At 52.6% G+C, this 19630-nt stretch overlaps 1 protein-coding gene across 1 annotated transcript; it reads left to right on the forward strand.

Annotated features, from left to right (window-relative positions):
* The first annotated feature begins 1540 nt into the window (after positions 1–1540).
* On the forward strand, positions 1541–2986 carry LOC149349515 (uncharacterized). The gene has a single exon (XM_089575462.1). It carries the CDS (start codon positions 1541–1543, stop codon positions 2984–2986), a length of 1446 nt encoding a protein of 481 aa, XP_089431588.1.
* Positions 2987–19630: the final 16644 nt, after the last annotated feature.

The raw sequence follows: 19630 nt of genomic DNA on the forward strand, positions 1-19630 counted from the left end.
CATCGAGGCACCCTAGCTTCCACGGACAAGTGGAGCCGCCCTGGTGGTTGAACTAACGTCTTGTCCAAGATGGCCGCCGTGGTACCCGCGCCATAACCCAGCCAGCTTTTTTGGGGCCGAAAAAACCACCGGAACACCATGCCTGTTTGCTACTTTTTTTTAATTGTTGGCGACTTTGTGCATGTATGGAAGCACCGTCGGCTTTGTACATGCACAAAGTAGCCCACAGTGTCTGCCCGTGTCTGCCCGTTCCTCCCGTCTTCTGCAGCCTCCCCCTTCGCCGTAGCCGCTGGCTGCTTCATGCCGCCCGCTCGCCGCTTCCTTTTGTTCCCTCCGCGCAGATCTCCCTCCTCGTGACAGCGTCGAGCCCCCCTCCGTAGCGACACGACGCCAGTCTGTCGCTTCCCGGTAGAGTCGCTGACCGGGTCCACTCAGCGCAGCTCTTCCCTGGAATCTTCGTGACAGGCTTAATCCCCACCGTAGGAGTCGTCGACGGCCATCCTATGCGCTATGTGGCCTTGACCCTCCGTGGCGACACGCCGCCAGGATGGCGCGGTCTGCCGCTTCCCGGGAGTCACTGACCGGGTTTGTGCGGCCACGGGTGTACGCGCACGAATCATCACACAATATTACATTCTTGTTTCGGTCAAACATTGTTTGACTGTTCTTAATGTCGTTTTTTTTCTGTTTCACAATGTTACAAATAGATGCTCAAATAATATTTTGCTAATATTAATTAAACATTTAAACAAAATAAATGTAACACTCTCGAAAATGATGAAGCAGTCCTGCACGAGCATGCAGGCCCACCAGCATGGAGGAAGGAAAGAACTCATGCCCGCCAGTGTGATGGTACACTTTCATCAAAGCTTTGCAAGGACCATCAGCAAGGGCGACATTTCATCTCCACAATACAGCACAACATGCAACTCATACACGGTACACTAATGGCGAAAGGGTATTACGCAAAGTTTTCTAACAAAATAATGAGACTGTGCACGCAATCTATGGTGGGCACAATCTAGAAGGTTTGGTCGCGAAGTGATACTTGAAAAACATGTTCGATGGTATGCACTGGCGCAAATCCGCGCCGCGGCGCTTCGGTGCACCGCCGCCGTCCGCCATTTTGAGGTGCACGTGCACGTGCACGTAGCACGTAGCCAGCTCGTTCTCTTCGCGTGCCTCAATGCAGCTTGGAATCCGCGTGCATCGTAGATTCGGCCCGTTGTTGCCGTAGTCAGCGTAGAGGCGCACAGCGACTGGGTGACTGTGTCGAGGGACTGCGGCTTCTAGTTCACGGTTTCTAGGTGGGCACCGACGCTGACGCCGACCGAAGGATTTCTTAACAGCAGCACGAGGAGGAGCGCGGCCGGTGCGGACCCTAGCGCTCAGGAGGAGCCAGAAGCTACGGAGCGGTGGTCGTGGTGTCATTGAGCCCTGTCCAACCGTCGCCAGGCCGCCGTGTGGCAACGTCTACGGCGCAGCGACCGAGAGACGACCCGTGAGCAGACCCGTCGCGCGCCGAACCCGCGGAACGGACATGCCGCGCCACATAGCACCGAAGGCGCTGTATCAGCTCTGCGTCGACTACGTCGCCCGCACAATCCACTCGCTGTGTCCGGCGCACGACGACGAAGAGGAAGGCGTACTGCCTTCTCACGTTAGCGAGGATTTGTTGCACGCGGTGGAGTCAGACAGACATTCAAATGACACCTCGCTTTACCACCTGCTGACGCACAGTCTTCGCCGCATCCACATTAAATATCACCTACCCGTGGACAAGCCGTCGCCGCTTCCGCGCCTCCTGCGCCAGATCTCGGAACACGGTAAGCAGCTCGTCGAGCTCTCGCTGGTCGAGCTCGCGTTCGACGCCGTGGACCAGGAGGACGCGTCGCTGGTCGAGGCCCTGCGCAAGCTCCCGCGGCTACGCCGGCTCACGCTGCGCCTGTGTAATGTGACGGACCGTGTGGTGCGCTCCATCGCCGAGCACTGTCCGGAATTGACAGGGCTGGAGCTGTCCGGCCAGCGCGTGACGGACGAGAGCCTCTACCTACTCGTGGCGTGCTCACAGCTGCGTTCGTTGGCACTTGAGAGCGACGCGGGCCCGCCCATCAGCGTGGTCTCGACGTTAAACTTGCTGCTCGGCCTGCCCCGCCTCCGCACGCTCCAGATGCCGTTTCTCACCGAGGCGCTGCTCCTGTTCCCCGAGAACTGCAAGCTGTCCCTGGTGGAGTACACGGAACGGTACACGGAACGCGGCTCGAACTCGCTTCTATGCGACACCTCGCTGCCGCACATCGTCAGCATCTGCCCGTCATTAACATCTGTCTACCTGAAGTTGACGGGCCAGGAGGCAATCCTGTCGCTGGGGCACCTCAAGTCGCTGACGGACCTGACCATTAGGGTGATCGCACCATCATCGGAGAGCTTTTTCCGCCTCCAGATGGAGCCTGTGCTGATGACGGTGGGCTTCCACCTAAAGACTCTTACCCTGTCCATGCCAGACATGGATGTGGCCGCCGTCAGCAAGCACTGCCCGATGCTGACAGACCTGGAGATAGAAGATTTCCAGACGCTGGTCCTCTTGGACCAGCCGCCCACCCTGCAGCCCACCCACTTCCGGCACCTAGAACGGCTAAAGTTTTGCCCCCATGAGATGAACACAGTGACTCCGGAGCAGCTCTTCGAGATGCTGCGTGATGGCGGCAAGCTGACCGAGGCAAGCTTGGGATTCTGCCACCTTAGAGATAACTCACTGGAGGCCCTCGTTGCTTCAGGAACATTTGCAAACCTCCGCGAGTTGGAACTGTTTAGGGTGGACAGTGTGTCTGGAGCAGGGCTGCGGTCACTCGTGGCAGCTGACAGTGACCTGGCCTCCCTAACCGTAATCGGTTGCGATTCAGTGTCACGAGATGACGTCGATCGTCTGCGGCGACAAGTGGCGAAAGAGAACCTCGACTTGGTGATTAGTTACCTTCGTGGCTGACAAAGCCAGGACACCGGCCTACCCGTTGCAACCCCCAGCTGCCCTTGAGGCCCATTGACAGTTCGGTGAGTGAATGACTGATTTGCTTCCGGACGCCGACGGACACTTTCTGATACCACGCGCCCATTCAACGCGCTGTCGCGCCCTTCTAGAGTATTTAGCTTGTATTTTGCTTGCACGTCGCGTTCCTCGCGCCTTTTCTGAGTGTTTAGCCTGTGACTGTGCTAGCACGTGGCCGTCTCCCGCGCTTTCGCGCCCACCCAATGTGTTTAGCCAGTATGCTTGCACGTGGCCGTTTCCCGCGTTTTCGCGCCGGTCCAGTGCGTTTTACCAGCATCGGTGCTTGCACGTGGCCGCCTCCCGCGTCTATCTAGCGTGTTTTTACAGTGTTTGTGCTACCACGTGGCCGTCCCCTGCACTGTCGCGAACTTCCAGTGTTTTGGCCATTGACTGTGCTAGCACGTGGCCACCTACTCGCGCTGTCGCGCCTTCCATTGTGTTTAGCCGGTGTCTGTGCTGCCACATGGCAGTTCCCCGCTGATGTGGCCGGGGCAGCAGCATCCCACCGCTGCCACCAGTTGATGTGCTCGGGGATCGGGACCAGGGTCTACACCGTATTAGGGCGAAGCAGGCAGACTACGGAGGGAAGCCTTCGTTTTTTTCACTCCAAGGTGGCAGGACCAACCACCCCCATGGCACAATTCAAGGACGCCGGTGCGGTATTTCTGTGGCACAATGATCTGATCAAACTGGACCCCCTTTGAGTCCTTGTACTGTCGGTACAACACCCCGGAACGGTTACGGATAGTGATGTTTTTCTTTGCCACACCTTCTTCAGCTGTCTGGCTGGATAAAGCTCGAAGTGTGACGTCCGCCGCCTGCTCGGCTGCAATCGTGTTTCTATCGACTTTTGCTAGATCTAAAAAAGGTTCCAGGCGTGGTTGCACGACATTTGACTCGATCTCCCTTGAGTCGCCCTGCGTCTCGGATACTGGTTCCTTGCACTCGGCGTCGCATCCGTCCCTGGCGCGAACCTCTCCCCTGGTCTCGGAAGCATCGCCTTGTGGGTTTGCTCCTGCCTGACCCGTCGTGGAAGAACCTTCGTTCTTCCTTCGATTTACTTCAGCTGCAATCTCGCGAGCCTTCGCACGAGTGAGCGCTTGGACGGTTCGATCGCCGAAACTACGTCCCTCTACCTGGAGCATCTGCTCCGACCGATTTGAAAAGAGGTTCGGAAACTTCTCTGGCAGATTCCGCGATACCGCTGCCTCCGTTTCCAGAACGCCAAACGGGCCCTCTATTCTGGCTCGTGCGATTGGCAAGCATGCACTGCTCTCCTCAGCCACCTGCTTAATCCATGCACATTCCCCAGTGTAGTCATCTGCATTCACGTACGTGGGGTGGATTACGTCCATTGTTGCCTCGGAGTCCCTCAGAACCCGGCAAGCTTTGCCATTAACCTGCATGTCTTTCAGGTATGGCTCTAGCAGGCGCATATTCTCATCGCCCGCCTCCACCAACGAGAAAACGATTTTCTCCTTCCTGCACGCGTGGGCGAGGTGACCGGGCTCGTGAAATCGGTAGCACACAGGTTTTTTTCTGGCTTCAAAAACCCTACTCCTCTCTTTCTCGGGCGCCCCTTTTGGGGGGTTACTCGCTTCTGCTTTGTGGCCCTCGTCCCGCTCCCACTTGCGGCTTGCCGCGCCTCCCGTCTCGGTCCGCGGAAATTTTTTGTTCGCTTTGGGGCTTACACGGGTACGCGCACCCTCTGCTTCACGCCTGGCATAGAACTCTGCTGCGCGTTCTAGGCTTTTATTTCCCGGCCTGTCCTGTACCCACACGCGCATTTCTTCCCCCAAAGAACCATAAAATTGTTCCAGGCAGATCACCTCTATTACCTTGTCGTGAGTTCCGAAAGCCTATTCTCCCTTTAGCCATTCCTTCAGGTCTGCCTTATGGTTATACGCAAAATCCGGAAAGGACTGTTTAGGCTATTTTCCGGTTTCCCTGAAACGGCGCCGAAAGGCCTCTGCGGACAGGCGATACTTCTTTAGGAGTGCTGCCTTTACTTTAGTATAGTCTGCCGCCTCTTCTTTTGTCAGGCGAGCGAGTACTTGAGCCACTTCACATGGAAGAATGGTCAGAAGTTTCTGCGGCCAAGACTCGGTCGGCAACTCGCAACTTTCACACGCCCGCTCAAAGTTCACGAGAAAGAACCCTATGTCCTCTCCAAGTTTGTACGGCAGCAAGAGGTTCTTTATTTTTGCACTTGATGCTGCCTGACTCGCCACAGTGTTTGGCACCTCTAGCCAAGTGCGTTCTGCCTGTGCAGCCTGAGCTATCTGTAGATCGAGCTGTTTTTTTTCCATCTCCCTTTCATGCTCTTCGCGTTTCATTTTTTGTTCATCCTCTCGCTTCTTTTCATCGAGCCGTTTTTTCTCAATCTCTCTTTCATGCTCTTCGCGTTTCCTCTTTTCTTCCTGTGCCTTCGCTAATTCCTCCTGAATTAGCTCCCAACATTCCGCTATCTCGTCCGCGTCCGCACCGAAATCCTCAATTGCTTTAACCAATTCCGGTTTTCTACGGATGGACCCACAATCAACGCCCAATTCCCCGCATATAAGAGCCAGGTCTGGTTTGCGCAGCTTCTTCCAGTCCATGACTATTTCAGCAATGGCAAGTCTCTACTGCACGTGGTTAGAGGAGCCCCAGCTGCCTCTTCTACCAACCTTCGATTGCCTAGGCTAACAAATTCCCAAAGTTGTAAAACCTGGCAATGCTCCAAGAGAAGGACCGCGCACTTACCATACCAGAGTCAGGACCGGGCGCAGACCATCACACCGCGCTGTCGCGCCCTCGAGTGTGTTCAACCAGTGTCTGTGTTACCACGTGGCCATCCCCCGCACTGTGGTGCCTTCATGTGCGTTTAGCCAGTGTCTGTGCTAGCTCGTGGTCGCCCCCCGCGCTGTCGCGCCCTTCCAGTGTGTGTAGCCTTTGACTGTGTTGTCACGTGGCAGTTCCTCGCGCTATCGCGCCCTCCAAAACTCGCGGCCGTCGAGGCCAGTGATTGTGCCCAGTGTGTGTGTGTGTGTGTGCTAGTGTCCGCGAATTGAGTGCTCCTGGACACCCGCGGACCCTTAGTGCTCTCACGTGGCCATCCCCGGAGAAGCTCTTGGACGGATTTTCCCGCCTCCAACCTCTGCTACACCTGCCTGCTCCAGCCCCTACCCCCCCTCGGATGGTACTGCATCCACCCAGAGTGGAAGTCACCCCCCCCTCAAGTCATGGAGGAGACTACCATCAACAGCCCTCCAGGCCCTACAGGACATCCTGACGCTGTTCCATCCTCCCTGGACGAGGTCGAGGTCGTCAACCGTGGTCGGGGCCTCCTAAGGGCTCAAGCCAGCGCAGGGCAACCAGCCTGGATTGCGACCCCGAGTTTGTTCTGCGCCACCTCCGCCTCCGAGTTGACCTCCTCCTGCAAGAATGGAGAAGGGGAGAGCATCTTCTGGCCGCGCCTGCTGTTCCCCATCTTCAAGCATCCAGGCCACTCCAGCAGCTGCAGGCTGCCCCTCCTGCTTCCTCTTCCAAGGGATCAAGGAGGCCCCCCGCGGCCTTGGCATCCCCGGCCGTCACTCGGTCCCGAACCCATTTCTTAAAGACCCCAGCCCCCCCCCCCCTCAACCCACGCACTACCAAACGGGCTCAAAGGGATCGTGGACCAAAAGGGCCATCCTGTCAAGCCCCCCCCCACCTACTGCACCTAGCCCGGATACCAACCAGACCGTCCCCTCACCTGCAGCGGCCAACCAAAAGGGTCCCGCCCAGAAGGCCCTGCACCAGACTGCATGCCCAGTGTCCCTCCCCATGGGAACCTCTACTGCCAACCCCCCGACGCCTGCTGACTCACCAGCCCCACCGGGAACCATGTCAGTGCACATGGAGTCCTCCACGGGTTGCCCCACAGCCAGCCCTCCACCCAGGAGGACATGCCCAGGGACATCCAGGCTCCAAGCACGAGCACCAGTTCCCCACAGGCCCCAATGCAAGGGTCCCAACCCCCCATCCCATCTCCAGAGGCGGAGGACCTGTCGGGGTGGATCCCGGTTTGCCGCAAGAACAGGCGCCCGACCATCCGCAATACCCGGCTCACCACCATCCTCTTTCGGCCCCGACCGCCCACCACACTCCAGGCTGCAGTCAAGGAAGACTGGAGTGCCCTCGTCTACTCCATGCCAGGCGTCTGCGATGTTCGCATCAACCGGCGCCGTAACCTCATCTCCGCAGACGTCCTGACAGAGGAGGCCCGACTCCACCTCCTCAGCCTGCGATCCCTCCTCTCCATCCCGGTGGTGGTCTTCGAGGCGCGGCCAGCTGACGGCTACATCGGCGTCATACACGGTGTTAGCAGGGAAGTGGACGCGCCCACCATCGCCGAATCCATCGAGTCCACGGTAGAGATCAAGGGGGTCAAGCTCGGCCCCAGAGCAGTGGTCGTCCGCTTCACGGCCCCACCCCCTGAAGAGGTCCTCATCGCGGGCATGAGGTTCCGGGTCCAGCCTCTGACAACCGGCCCTATGCAGTGCCGGCTATGTGGGGGGTACAATCACGCTGCAGCAACCTGCAGCCGCCCCCCTCGCTGTGTTAAGTGCAGCGGGCCCCACCTCCGCTCAGCTTGCACGGCCGAGACGCCCACCTGCCTCCACTGTGGGGGCAGGCACAGTGCCATGGACCCGAAATGCCCCACCAGACGGCTGCAGAGCCAAAGAACGACAGCGCTCCGACAGACAGCCAGCCTTGACGACTGAAAGGCCGTCATGCAGGAGCTACAGGAACCCCACTACCTACCAGGCTGCCATCCAGTGCCCCCCCCCCCCCAAGTCTACCGGCACCCCCAGGCCCACGTATACTGAGGCTGTCCGGTCCCGCAGGGCAACGTCCAGCACTCCAGCACCTACGCCAGCTGAGCCTGCCGTGACCGCTGCCCTTCGACTGGCTGTCCAGGCCCTCATCCCCCAGCTCCCAGCCAATTCTGAGGCAAGGCAGCTCTGTATGGCCGCACTGGCTGCACAGACCACCCCAAACCACCATCATGGAGAGGTGCACTAAAAACCCATCAAGGCCTCACGTTCTCCAGTGGAACGTGAGGCCACTCCGTGCCAGGCACGCCGAGCTGGCCTGCCTCATCACAGATGGCCGCCTGCCATTTGATGTCCTGGCGCTCCAGGAGACCCACCTGGAGCCTTTCAACCTCCGCCTGGTTGTGTTCCTGAGCTATGCAGGAGCCTCCCGCTGCACCACGACGGCCTGCTGCAACTCCCCCTGCCTCGACCCTGGCCACCAGCAACAGGGCCCGAAAAGTGCCATCTACGTGCGGGCCGACCTCCCCCACGCCGTCATAGCCCTGGATGACGCACTCTCGGGCCCCCTGGAGGCATGTGCCATCACTGTGAGCATGGGTGCCATGGACACCACCGTGGCATCAACTTACATCTACCCTCAACAGCGCTGGGTTCCCTCCATGCTGGCGCAAGTCCTGGCTTGCCTCTGACCCAAGGCCGTGGTGTGTGGGGACTTCAACGCCCACAACAAAGAGTGGGGCTGCCGTGCCACCACCCGCTCTGGGAGAGTCCTCCTGCAGACCAAGCTGCAGGCAGGATTCTACCTCCTGAGGCCTACTCGCTGCAACCCCCAGCTGCCCTTGAAGCCCATTGGTTGGTCGGTGAGTGACTGATTTGCTTCCCGACGCTGACGGACACTTTCTGATACCAAGTGGCCATTCTACGCGCTGTCGCGCCCTTCTAGAGTATTTAGCTTGTGTTGTGCTTGCACGTGGCGTCCCGCGCGCCCTTTCTGAGTGTTTAGCCTGTGACTGTGCAAGCACGTGGCCGTTCCCCGCGCTTTCGCGCCCACCCAATGTGTTTAGCCAGTATGCTTGCACGTGGCCGTTTCCCGCGTTTTCGCGCCGGTCCAGTGCGTTTTACCAGCATCGGTGCTTGCACGTGGCCGCCTCCCGCGCCTATCTAGCGTGTTTTTACAGTGTTTGTGCTACCACGTGGCCGTCCCCTGCACTGTCGCGAACTTCCAGTGTTTTGGCCATTGACTGTGCTAGCACTCAAGGCGGTCAAGGCGGAAAGCTGGGCTAGTTGGTTTGACATAGTTAATTAAAAGACTAGCGCATAAAACTAGGACAAAGACAGAGAAGGAGACAGGACGAGCGCTAAACATCAACTAAAGGTTTACTACACCAAACATGTACTTAAAACACTTCAGTGGCACATGCGCACACTGCGTTACAAAAACTAATCAAGAAGTGGCAAACTGTTTCGCAGATACATGGTTTCTTTCCTGGTCAGGGCAAGTGACGTCGTGCTTACACACTTGTCACCTTCCCTCATAATGTGATAAGCCTCACAAATCTCGCGACCTAACCTTGTGCCTCCCCTACCAAGCACACACGTGGCATCAAACGCCGGCACGCACCCGCACCGCTTACAATGCGTAGCCAAATGGCTGCCCCCCGCCAATGAATCCACCAGCGTGCGATGCTCTCGTAGCCGTTCATTTAGGCAGCGTCCACGTGCTAGCACGTGGGCATCTCCCCGCGCTGTCACGCCTTCTATTGTGTTTAGCCGGTGTCTGTGCTGCCACGTGGCAGTTCCCCGCGCTGTCGCGAACTTCCAGTGTGTGTAGCCTTTGTGCTAACTTGTGGCCGCCCCCGCGCTGTCGCGCCCTCGAGTGTGTTCAGCCAGTGTGTGTTACCGCGTGGCCATCCCCCGCACTGTGGCGCCTTCATGTGCGTTTAGCCAGTGTCTGTGCTAGCTCGTGGTCGCCCCCCGCGCTGTCGCGCCCTTCCAGTGTGTGTAGCCTTTGACTGTGTTGTCACGTGGCCGTTCCTCGCGCTATCGCGCCCTCCCAAACTCGCGGCCGTCGAGGCCAGTGATTGTGCCCAGTGTGTGTGTGTGCTAGTGTCCGCGAATTGAGTGCTCCTGGACACCCGCGGACCCTTAGTGCTCTCACGTGGCCATCCCCCGAGAAGCTCTTGGACGGATTTTCCCGCCTCTCAACCTCTGCTACACCTGCCTGCTCCAGCCCCTACCCCCCCCCCCCCTCGGCTGGTACTGCATCCACCCAGAGTGCAAGTCACCCCCCCCCCCCCCCCCCTCAAGTTATGGAGGAGATGACCATCAACAGCCCTCCAGGCCCTACAGGACATCCTGACGCTGTTCCATCCTCCCTGGACGAGGCCGAGGTCGTCAACCGTGGTCGGGGCCTCCTTAAGGCGGGGGTACCACGGCGGCCCTCTTGGACAAGACGTTAGTTCAACCACCAGGGCGGCTCCACTTGTCCGTGGAAGCGAAAAAGCGCTCCTCCGAGACGGTCTGATCCTCCTCTCTGCGTTACCTTGACCTCCTCTCGCTCGCATGGTGGCAGAAGGAGGCGGTTAGTCACGGAGGGGGGATAGACGCCCCGACAATGACGACCGACCGCGCTCGAACGTGTTTGGCACACTCGTACTGCTTCTTTCGCCCCCACGCACCCCTTTACCGGCCCTGCCATGGTGCCTGGCGATTCTTTTTTAGGAGGTACTATTTCGTATGTGACCTTTTGCGGGGCTAGTTGATGTGACATTGTGTTCAGTTGGAGTCAGCGCCCGTCCTGTCCGTCTTTCTGTGTGTTTTGTGTAGAATTTAGCGCTGTGTTTACTTTCCTGAACACAAAGTCTCTATATCTTTTACATTTACAGAAATTATATTTTGTTTCCATTTTTTCCAGAGTTGTACACGTTGTTTTGTAGTTATTCTTTTCTCACGACCCTGAAAAATATTTTGATGACTAGCAGCGGCAGCCACGGCAAACAATATTACAAAATAAAGCTTCGTAGGTTCCACTGGCATCCATAACAAAGGGCCACAAGACATCTATGGGCTATGGCCTTCGTAAAACTATGGATGATGTCGAAATGAATGCAGCGGAATAGTAGATGACCTCTTGGTTTCAAAGGGCGGTTGCCATGTGTGTTGTCACAGCCTTTTCTGCCGTCAAAGGCGCGTGGCGCGTAGCTTGTGTGCTATTGATTCCCGTTCGCCATGCAAACGTTTATTTCGCAATTCCAGGAAAAACACCTGGAGGGAAACATCAACCCGAGATTTCGAAGCATGGCGAGTGTTTTTATTGTTTACTCACACACTGCCAGTGCTATGTAGAATTCTAAGAGAAAGCTGATATGGTAACAGTAAATAAGAGAAAAGTGGCAGAATAAGGCGTATCAGAAAGGTACAAACATATTGCGTTCAAGTCGTTGGGTCAGTACCTGCGGAGAGGAAAAGAAAGCAATATCACAGTGTGTTAGCCCCCTTCATCTCCCACCCGTTCTCGATAATAGCTTGGGAGAGGTAGTCTGTGACGTTGAGATGCGTTTCAAGTAATGCTGAATTTTTTTTTTCCGCCCGCGCATCCATGCATGATAACAAAAATCCCGAAAGCGCTTACGGCCGCAGCCGGCAACATTCTTTTCGTTCACTTTTTATTGTCAAATAAACTACTACCACCACCAAGGTTCGAAAAACGAAAAGGAAACACTGCCTGTGAAACTTCGACTGGAGACTGCGGGACATAGCTGGCAAGAGCTAATAAGTACTCATTACAATCGCGTCGAGTTTCTCTCTACTGTGGCCTTAGCATAGCATTTCCATCCATTCATTGGAACTGCATTTTGTTGCCACACGAGGCAACGTTCCTGCTTTTCTGATATCGTTAGTGATCAGCACGAAATTCTGATAATTCCAACAGTTCTGATTCCCTGCTGTCTTGTGAACACGGATGTGAGCGTGCGGCAGCATCTGTCTAGAAAATAAGCGATCGAATGTGGATATTGCACTACCCCCCAACCCCCTCCCATCTTTTTGTACTGGCACTGTTTGTGTATTAAATTTGTATATTACAAGGCTCATTTTTTCTCCATTCCCGGGAATGCGGGAAGTCAGAGCTATACGCACCGTGGTAGTCCTCTAGCTGATGTCCGCAAAATCAGTGGACTTTTGCTTTCACGTCACTTTTCAACTGAAATCGCTTCTGCTGCTCTGTTTCGTGTTTGCTCCAGCATAAGAAAACATTTTGTGCTCACGCTGAAGTCTCGGGCAAATCGATCCTTGCAGAATAAGTGAATTTCGGTGATAGGTAGCGGAAATTCGCAGATCTGGCCTCCCAGTGGTCTGCATTGTTCAGGAGCCGATGCGAAATATATGGCGGCGTTTCAGGATAGCGCTTCTCAACCGATGAGCCATAGCGCGAGGCAGGGGTGCAAGATCGTGTCTTCGCCCTAGGATAATCATCTCTGGCCGCCTCCTCTCTCGCTACTCGCAGCGTTCCCTGTGCTCCTTCTAACACGGAGCGCCCGGCAGCTCTCTCGCTGAAAAAAAAAAAAATTATTTTAGAATAGCTGTGGAAACTGCGCAACGGAACCGGTTGTCAGAGCGTCAGCCAACACAGGGTATTCGTCCCGTGGATACATGAGCCGGACAGAAGTCGAGTTGAGTCCGCATTTTGAGGGAATGTGAAAAACAAAAATCGAGGAAGAGAGTAGAGGAGTCTCGGTTTTCCTTCTCAAAAGTTGCTCTTTCGAATACTCAGCTCGACCTGCGCTCTGATCGCATTTCTTTTGATGGTGATAGTACGTCCAAAAAGCGCTTGAGTAAGAGGCCTCAAGGGTCCAACTGCAGTCCAACTGCAAATTTCGCAGTAACACTTATTTCGTCTATCGTGTTCAAAAAACTGCGCGAAAAAATACCCTGGAAGCGAGAAATAAATACGCCAACTGGCAGTATGGTTTTATTTTTTTACTTTTTCGCGAAGTGTTGCAGTCACCTGATGCGCTAACCCCTGCGCCTTGGCAGCGACACGCGGTACGCCGGAGTCTCTAACGTCATGTGCGAGCCATCTTGGGCCGGCACAGCAGCATACTCGACATTCGTAGCGGCAACTATTTTTCTGAAGAAACATGCCTGTTCCAAAAGAAACAACAGTGGAGCGAAGGCATAAGTCTAAACAGATCATATCAACATTTTGAAAAAATAACATAATCTACCAACCACGCGCACAGATGTCGAACCTGCTTCTTCAGCCACACCTGACTGTATAGTTGTTATAAAGGTTATTCACGTGACAAAAGCGTGATAAGCCACTTGCCCAGAAAATTTGATAATGGCATCCACTCCAGAGGCACACGAGGGGCATAGTTTGTCAGTACCCCCCAGTTGATGCCTTACGAGCACTGTTAGGGCACCCCTGTTGGCACCCTCATTTTTTGTACGATGTGCACGTTGATCGGCTACCGGGATACAGGGTTGCCACAAACGAGCCTCCTAGAGCCCTCAAATCCTCAATAGTCCTGGAAGCCAGGCTAGTCGAGGAAGACTGCATACTACATGTGTACTCGAAACGCAAAGCTCAACTTAGCAACTAATTTCTCATGATGAGAGCTGTGCCCGCGTCAGCACTCCTGCGTAACACAAAAACTGCAGCAACTAAAACTCTTTATTATGAGAAATAAATAACCATCCAAAAATATAAAAACCGGAAAAGAGAAACAGACAATAAAGTGGCTGGACTACCAATTGTTTATTCGCAAGTCTGGGGCTCAAATATATACAGGGCACTCAGTCACACGATCCGCGCACAACTGCTATCACATCAACCCTCCTTCGTGGAATCACAGTTTGCAACGACTTCAGCATCTTCAATTTGACCGTAGATCTCCAAGTTCCGGTTTCCTGCTTATTGTACAAAAGTATCTTTGCAGAAGCAGCGTCAGAAAATCATGGCAAAATACAGTGATATACAATAAATCGCCAAAGAGAACAACAAACAAGAAACAACAAAAGCGACAGAACGCTTTCAGCGCATAACAATAAATCCATAACACGCAGAAAGGACTTCTTTATTAGAAGTCATTTGCTATCAAGGCCTGGTGATTATGAAAAAAACATATAATGAATGCGGGTTACTTATTTCGAAGAGCAGCAGAACAATCACTACAACATGCGGCTCCTTTGCAATGAGAAAAGCCCCAAAGAACGTCGCGCGCTGTCTTATTCGCGACTCCTGCCAAGAACCTTGATGCTGTCAAGCGCCGGCTCACATTTCCACTCTGCGCAGTGAAGAGGTAAATTAGATCCAGTTCCCTTTTCTAGCGATTTTGAGTGCTCTCATGCTGCGAATTTCATACACCACACCAACTGCACAATCCGCAAAGCATTCACCATGCCTCTTTTCGCACTGGTGCTTTTTCTACGCCCATTACGTGTGCACAAACCGCTGAGCTGTCTCGTGGCCGAGAAAGGTTGCAAGCCGGCACGAAGGTGCGGAAGTAGTCTGCATGAAAAATAAGCGGAGGCGTTCTACTCCAAGACTATTCTGTGGCGGAGCGACAGCGTGTCGTCAGCAATGTACCACGTATTGAAGGAGACTGATCTTTGTCACTGCGCAGTGGCAAGTGGGCTGGTCATTGTTCGGGCTCTGGTACGAAGTGGCGAAGGAAAGCAGTCGGGGCGACGGTCAGTCAAGAAAGCTTTTTATGCGCTGATTATAGGGTAAACCACTCCTGCCGTCACGAGCGCAAAGCCAGTTTCTTTTCATTTCCTGCCTAGCCTCTGCTGCCTTGCTACAGAAGGTCGGCTGCGAACCCCTAAATTGTACTATTGTACTTTCTCGATAGCTCCCTAGGAGTACTCTCGAAGTTACATGGCGACATTTCAAAGGTTTTTCATCAGCGGAAACATGGCTCTGTTCGTTTAGCAATTACATTTGCTATGAAATATTCTCCAAGTATTTGCGAAAACAAACTAATTTTCACAATGTGCTGCAGCACCGATCGTCACTACCTGCAACACCCATCGTCACTATCATGATTTTCAAATAGCACCTATTTTGCCATGTGACAGCGCAATGGAAGTGCCATTCGTTCATGGGGAGTGCACTTCGTGAAAGTATCACTAAAGTTGCCCGTGTGACAGGGGTATAAATCCCCGCACGCACGCGCACAAACACGGAAAATGGCACGGTTTCAAAAACAGCTTTGACTTGTATGATCATACACGGTAAACCATTTTTGAAAAGTCACTAAATTGCATTTGAAAACTATCAAAATGTAATTACTACTCAAACATGATGCCACTTCATTTTCAGAAATTAGGGTTTAAAACCGTTAATTATCGTCACGTATATACAAGTACGCTGGACGAAGTTCCTACGGTAAACTCATATTTCTGGATTTCCTGCAGCGCACACACACCCCCCACCCCGGCGGCGCAACATGTAGGCTCTCAGCCGTCATTTCTCTTCACTGCTGCCGAAAAAAAAAAAAATCGACTACACGCCTTTCCGGGTGGACGGTCGCTTTTAGATAATGGGACTCTGTCAGCTAGGGGGATAGGGGAAATGAACAATAACGCCCCTGCACACTGCTTTGTTTTCTTTCTCCACATGGACTCAACAAACGCACTCGCGCAAGGCTCGCAAGGCCTGGCGTATTTGTGTGTGTGTAGTTATTTTCGTCTTGTTATATGTCCGCAGCTGCATCCATGAGCAGGCATACCGGGCAGTGTACATTCCCTCCACCCCCGCAGTTGTTGACCGAGCAAGCGTCGTTCATGGAAAGAAACGCGCAACGCACCGCTTCACCACGACGGTGAGAGCAAGGGTTCGGTGCCGCGCTAAAGATTTTTATTACAAACACCACTGCAATGCCTACTCCCGTAATATCTTAGAATTTCATGAAATATTCAGGAAAATAGATGTCTGTGTAAATGATGGCAGATTTTTTTCACGTTTCATGATCATGCACACAAAAGCAACCGCTGTGGCAAATGCTATTTCAAGGCCGGAATGCGAAGACAATGCAAGCATGCTGCTGCTGTATGCTTTTTTGTAAACAAGCATGAGGAACCGTCCTGAGCAAGAGGCTGAAGCGTTCGTCAGATCTGGTGAAATGTAGAGTTCCGGCCCCTTCCAGTTAGGTTTTTTTTATAACCACGCTAATGAAAATCTGGCCGTAAATGTTTATCAGGTAGACAAGCACCATTTTTAAAATATTTATAGTCTTTCTTCTAATTTATGAATACGGATCGACACTAACGTCATTTTGTGTTCCCCGCTCTGTAAACCAGGTCAAAAAACAATTTGCCATGTAAAACCTGCTTCCCGCATAACCTTGCTGAATTATCCTGAAGTCCTTGATGGTGTTGGTGAGAGGGCTTCGAAATCTGCTGAAAAATAGCTCTTAGACGAAATGTTTTCACCAATGCCATCCACAGACCACGCAGCCAAAGGACTTCATACCGGTTTCCAAGAAATTTCACCGGAAGCTCTCGGCCCCTCGTGTTCACGGAACTATCCTGAGTAGTAGTAGTAAGTGGCTTTTATTGTAAATGAAAAGGAAGGTAAAAGGATTCTTGCCAGCACCGGCATCTGCTATCATGTCTAGAAGCACCTGAGCTGGGGCTGGGGGAAGGAAATGGAAAGCGAGATGAGAGTGAGGGGGAAAACAAAGGGTACAGAGAGAGGGGAAGAGGAGGGAATACCTTCCCACCTGCTTGTATTTCCATTACGCGAGGCGATACAGCCAGTGGGGAGGACCGTGAAAGGTTCCAGCAGCCTCCCGTTGCAGGCGACCTGACACGTGAGGCGCGCACTTCGGGAGAGGGCGAGCGCGCTCTCTCTCTCTCTCACACACACACACACCACAGACACTATGCTCGCCCGCTCCGCAAGCTCCCCCTCTCACTCGCATGCACCAAGCTGCCCCGCATGCCGGCAGCACAATTTTCTCCATTCTTGACCGGAGCGGAATTCCAGCCATGACTAACAACGAGGGACACCACCCCTTTTGAGCACCCGCGAGCAGGTTGGCACGTGCACATAGAGGAAGTGCCAGCGGTGCGAGCAGCAAGCGCACCATAGCAGACTTCATATTTATGCAACTCACCTACTCCTATCTAGACACTACACGCGCATTCGTGCAGCGCCATGCGCAGTAAATGTCGCTGTACTATTGCGGAGCAGCTCTTCCGGAAACCGCGCCATTTACAAGAGCTAGTTTTGAATCATAACACCCTGTAGCCGAGACTGACAACTAATTGCATTTCTAACGATTTCGGTATCCGTGGTTTGCACACCACTGAGGGAAGGTACTGGTATTTCATGCAGTGCGAACAATGGCAAGAGATACTGGCATTGTTTTTGCTGCATTGTGCGCGTGCATATCACCAGCTACGCTCCCATATACCTTTCAAGAATGTTATCCGTGCATTCTTTTTTTCTTGCAGTGTGTGATTGACATATAATTTTGGGGGCATGATTTTGCATTCACTACAATGCTAGTGAAATCGCACTGTCCACACATGCACTTCGCCACTGGTAGAGGCAAAAGCGGAAGGCTTCATTCACTTCCATTGATGTGCATTTTCAAAAGACAAACGCATGTTCCTTATAAAAACAGGACCATTTTATTGCAACATCTGCTAAGCACGTTCAGATGCCTTGCACAACTCCCCCGCACATCATGGTGGCTGCCTGCAAGCAAACAAACCATACCAATGTCATATGAATAAATAAATAAATAAATATGCGAGTCTATTTTCAGGAAGTGACAGGAAATGTCAGTGCTCAAAAGCAACACAAGTTTTGCTCTCTGGCCCCTTTCCAACACTACAGACAATAAAAAATGAGAAGTTGGGCTTCTTCGACTTCCTTAAATTGTACTTCACGATCGCCGGGATGATTAACTGAAGAGGTATACACACAAGCAACTTATTCTTGCAGCGAAGTAGGAGAAGAAAAATTTACTTGCAGTGAATACGAAACAGAAGCATGCACTGACTAGCGCATTTCTCTAGCCACAGTTATGCAGTGAATTTCACGAGCACAATTATATTTCTTTAAAAGCACCGCCCTCCTAGCACGAAACTAGAAGATAATCAGCATCATAGGCGCGTGCTAGGTGCATGAATGAAGAAAATTGAACGTCCTCAGCAAAAAATTTCAAGTGCTAATAACTACAGTTTTTCACCGGTACTAAGGTATCTGCAGTAGCTACGGCTCGCAGTGCGCTTGTACGATTTTTCATAACGCTTTGCCCCTCCCTCATCATAATCTACACATAAGCTGCCAAATGCCACTCGCATAGAAAGGTGTCCATCCCCCACAACGCAAACTGCCGCTTCCACGCACTGCGAGCTCCTAACGAGCTCAGGAGGAATGCAAAACGCAAACGCGAAATATTTTGCGCAATGCAGAATCAGCAGGTGATTTTATCGCCCTAGATAAGCTGGAGTAGATTTTTTAGAAATGCCAACAGTTTATAGACTTACTTCAGAGCGGAATGAAGAAAAAATTCCATCTGCCACATCTGGATCCAACCCGCGACGTGCGCATGCTCAGGACGAGAGTCGTCATATACATAAAATATCTCTCAATGCCCTCTGTGTCTTTTAAAACTCATCGCTTATTTCTAAACACAAGCCCCTCAACTCTCCAATTTAGAGCCACTTCTACAGGCCCCCAGCTAAGGAACAAATAATTATGCAGCAGATTTCTGCTCTCGCCTTACGAAATATCACAGTGCCGTGACACTGGTAATCTTGCACACGCGTTCATTAAAAACCGCACTCGATAACACACACTACGAGGTAGCTCACGCACGCGACACAGGTACAGTTGGGACTTCAATGCACATACTAATAACAAAATTGCGGTCCGAATGGCTCACCTGCGTTTGGCACTGTCATCAGCCATGCGCGTACGAAGCTTTGTCATCGTCGACCTTTTGCGCTGAAGGTGTTTCCGCCGATTCCCCATTTGACACTTTTACACACAAAAAACTGGCAAGATAAAGTGATAAAAAACGGCGCTGCACACAAATACAAAAGCACAGTAAAAAAAACACCAACAAGCAAAACAGCACGATACGCCGATGACAGCCTGCTGAGCAGCCGAAGAAACGACCGAAAGGCAGGACAGGTTTCAGCGAAGTCAGTCGTCTGTCTCATAAGTCTTGCTTCAAAATGTTTGACAGCGCCGCTGTCGTTGACCGGCGGAACTCCATTGTTGAGTCAAAACGCCCGCGAGATTCAAATGCAGCAGCCCCGTCGACCAACAAAGGGGCGAGTGAGAGCTAACATGAGTCGTTTATCATACCCAAATTTACATCACTGGTAGTATTAAGACCAGCGACTTCAGTTCCTGTCAAAAAAGCCTGGAATATAACAGTGATCTTTCGCGCTGGATGTATTTTGCGGAGGTTACGGCGCACCAAAAAATGGCGCAATTGAATGGCGCAGTAATACCGTTCTGTTTGTCATAGCGAAATTCCGCCTTGAGCAGGTCCTTGAATGTTTCCTAAATATTTCGCGTGCCAAATTTGTTCTCTATACGACGTTTACTTGCTTCTAAAGCTCAGATCAAAAAAGCGCAGTTTCTAGGTTACGACCAACTTTGAACAATGAAAACTAAAAAATTATGACATGTAGCTCAATGAAATTTTCAAGAATTAGCAACATGGGTACTATCTACAATCCTACTAAATATGTTTGTGATTTATGAATTGGACTAGGAGATATGAATGCGTCATTCTTTTAAATTTCACTC

Source organism: Amblyomma mixtum, chromosome 3 (genome assembly GCF_055824585.1).
Source record: "Amblyomma mixtum isolate Tamu chromosome 3, ASM5582458v1, whole genome shotgun sequence".
NCBI lineage: Eukaryota > Metazoa > Arthropoda > Arachnida > Ixodida > Ixodidae > Amblyomma > Amblyomma mixtum.

Coding starts and splice junctions, on each gene's coding strand:
- LOC149349515 (XM_089575462.1), top strand. CDS start 1,541: ATGCCGCGCCACATAGCACCGAAGGCGCTGTATCAGCTCTGCGTCGAC.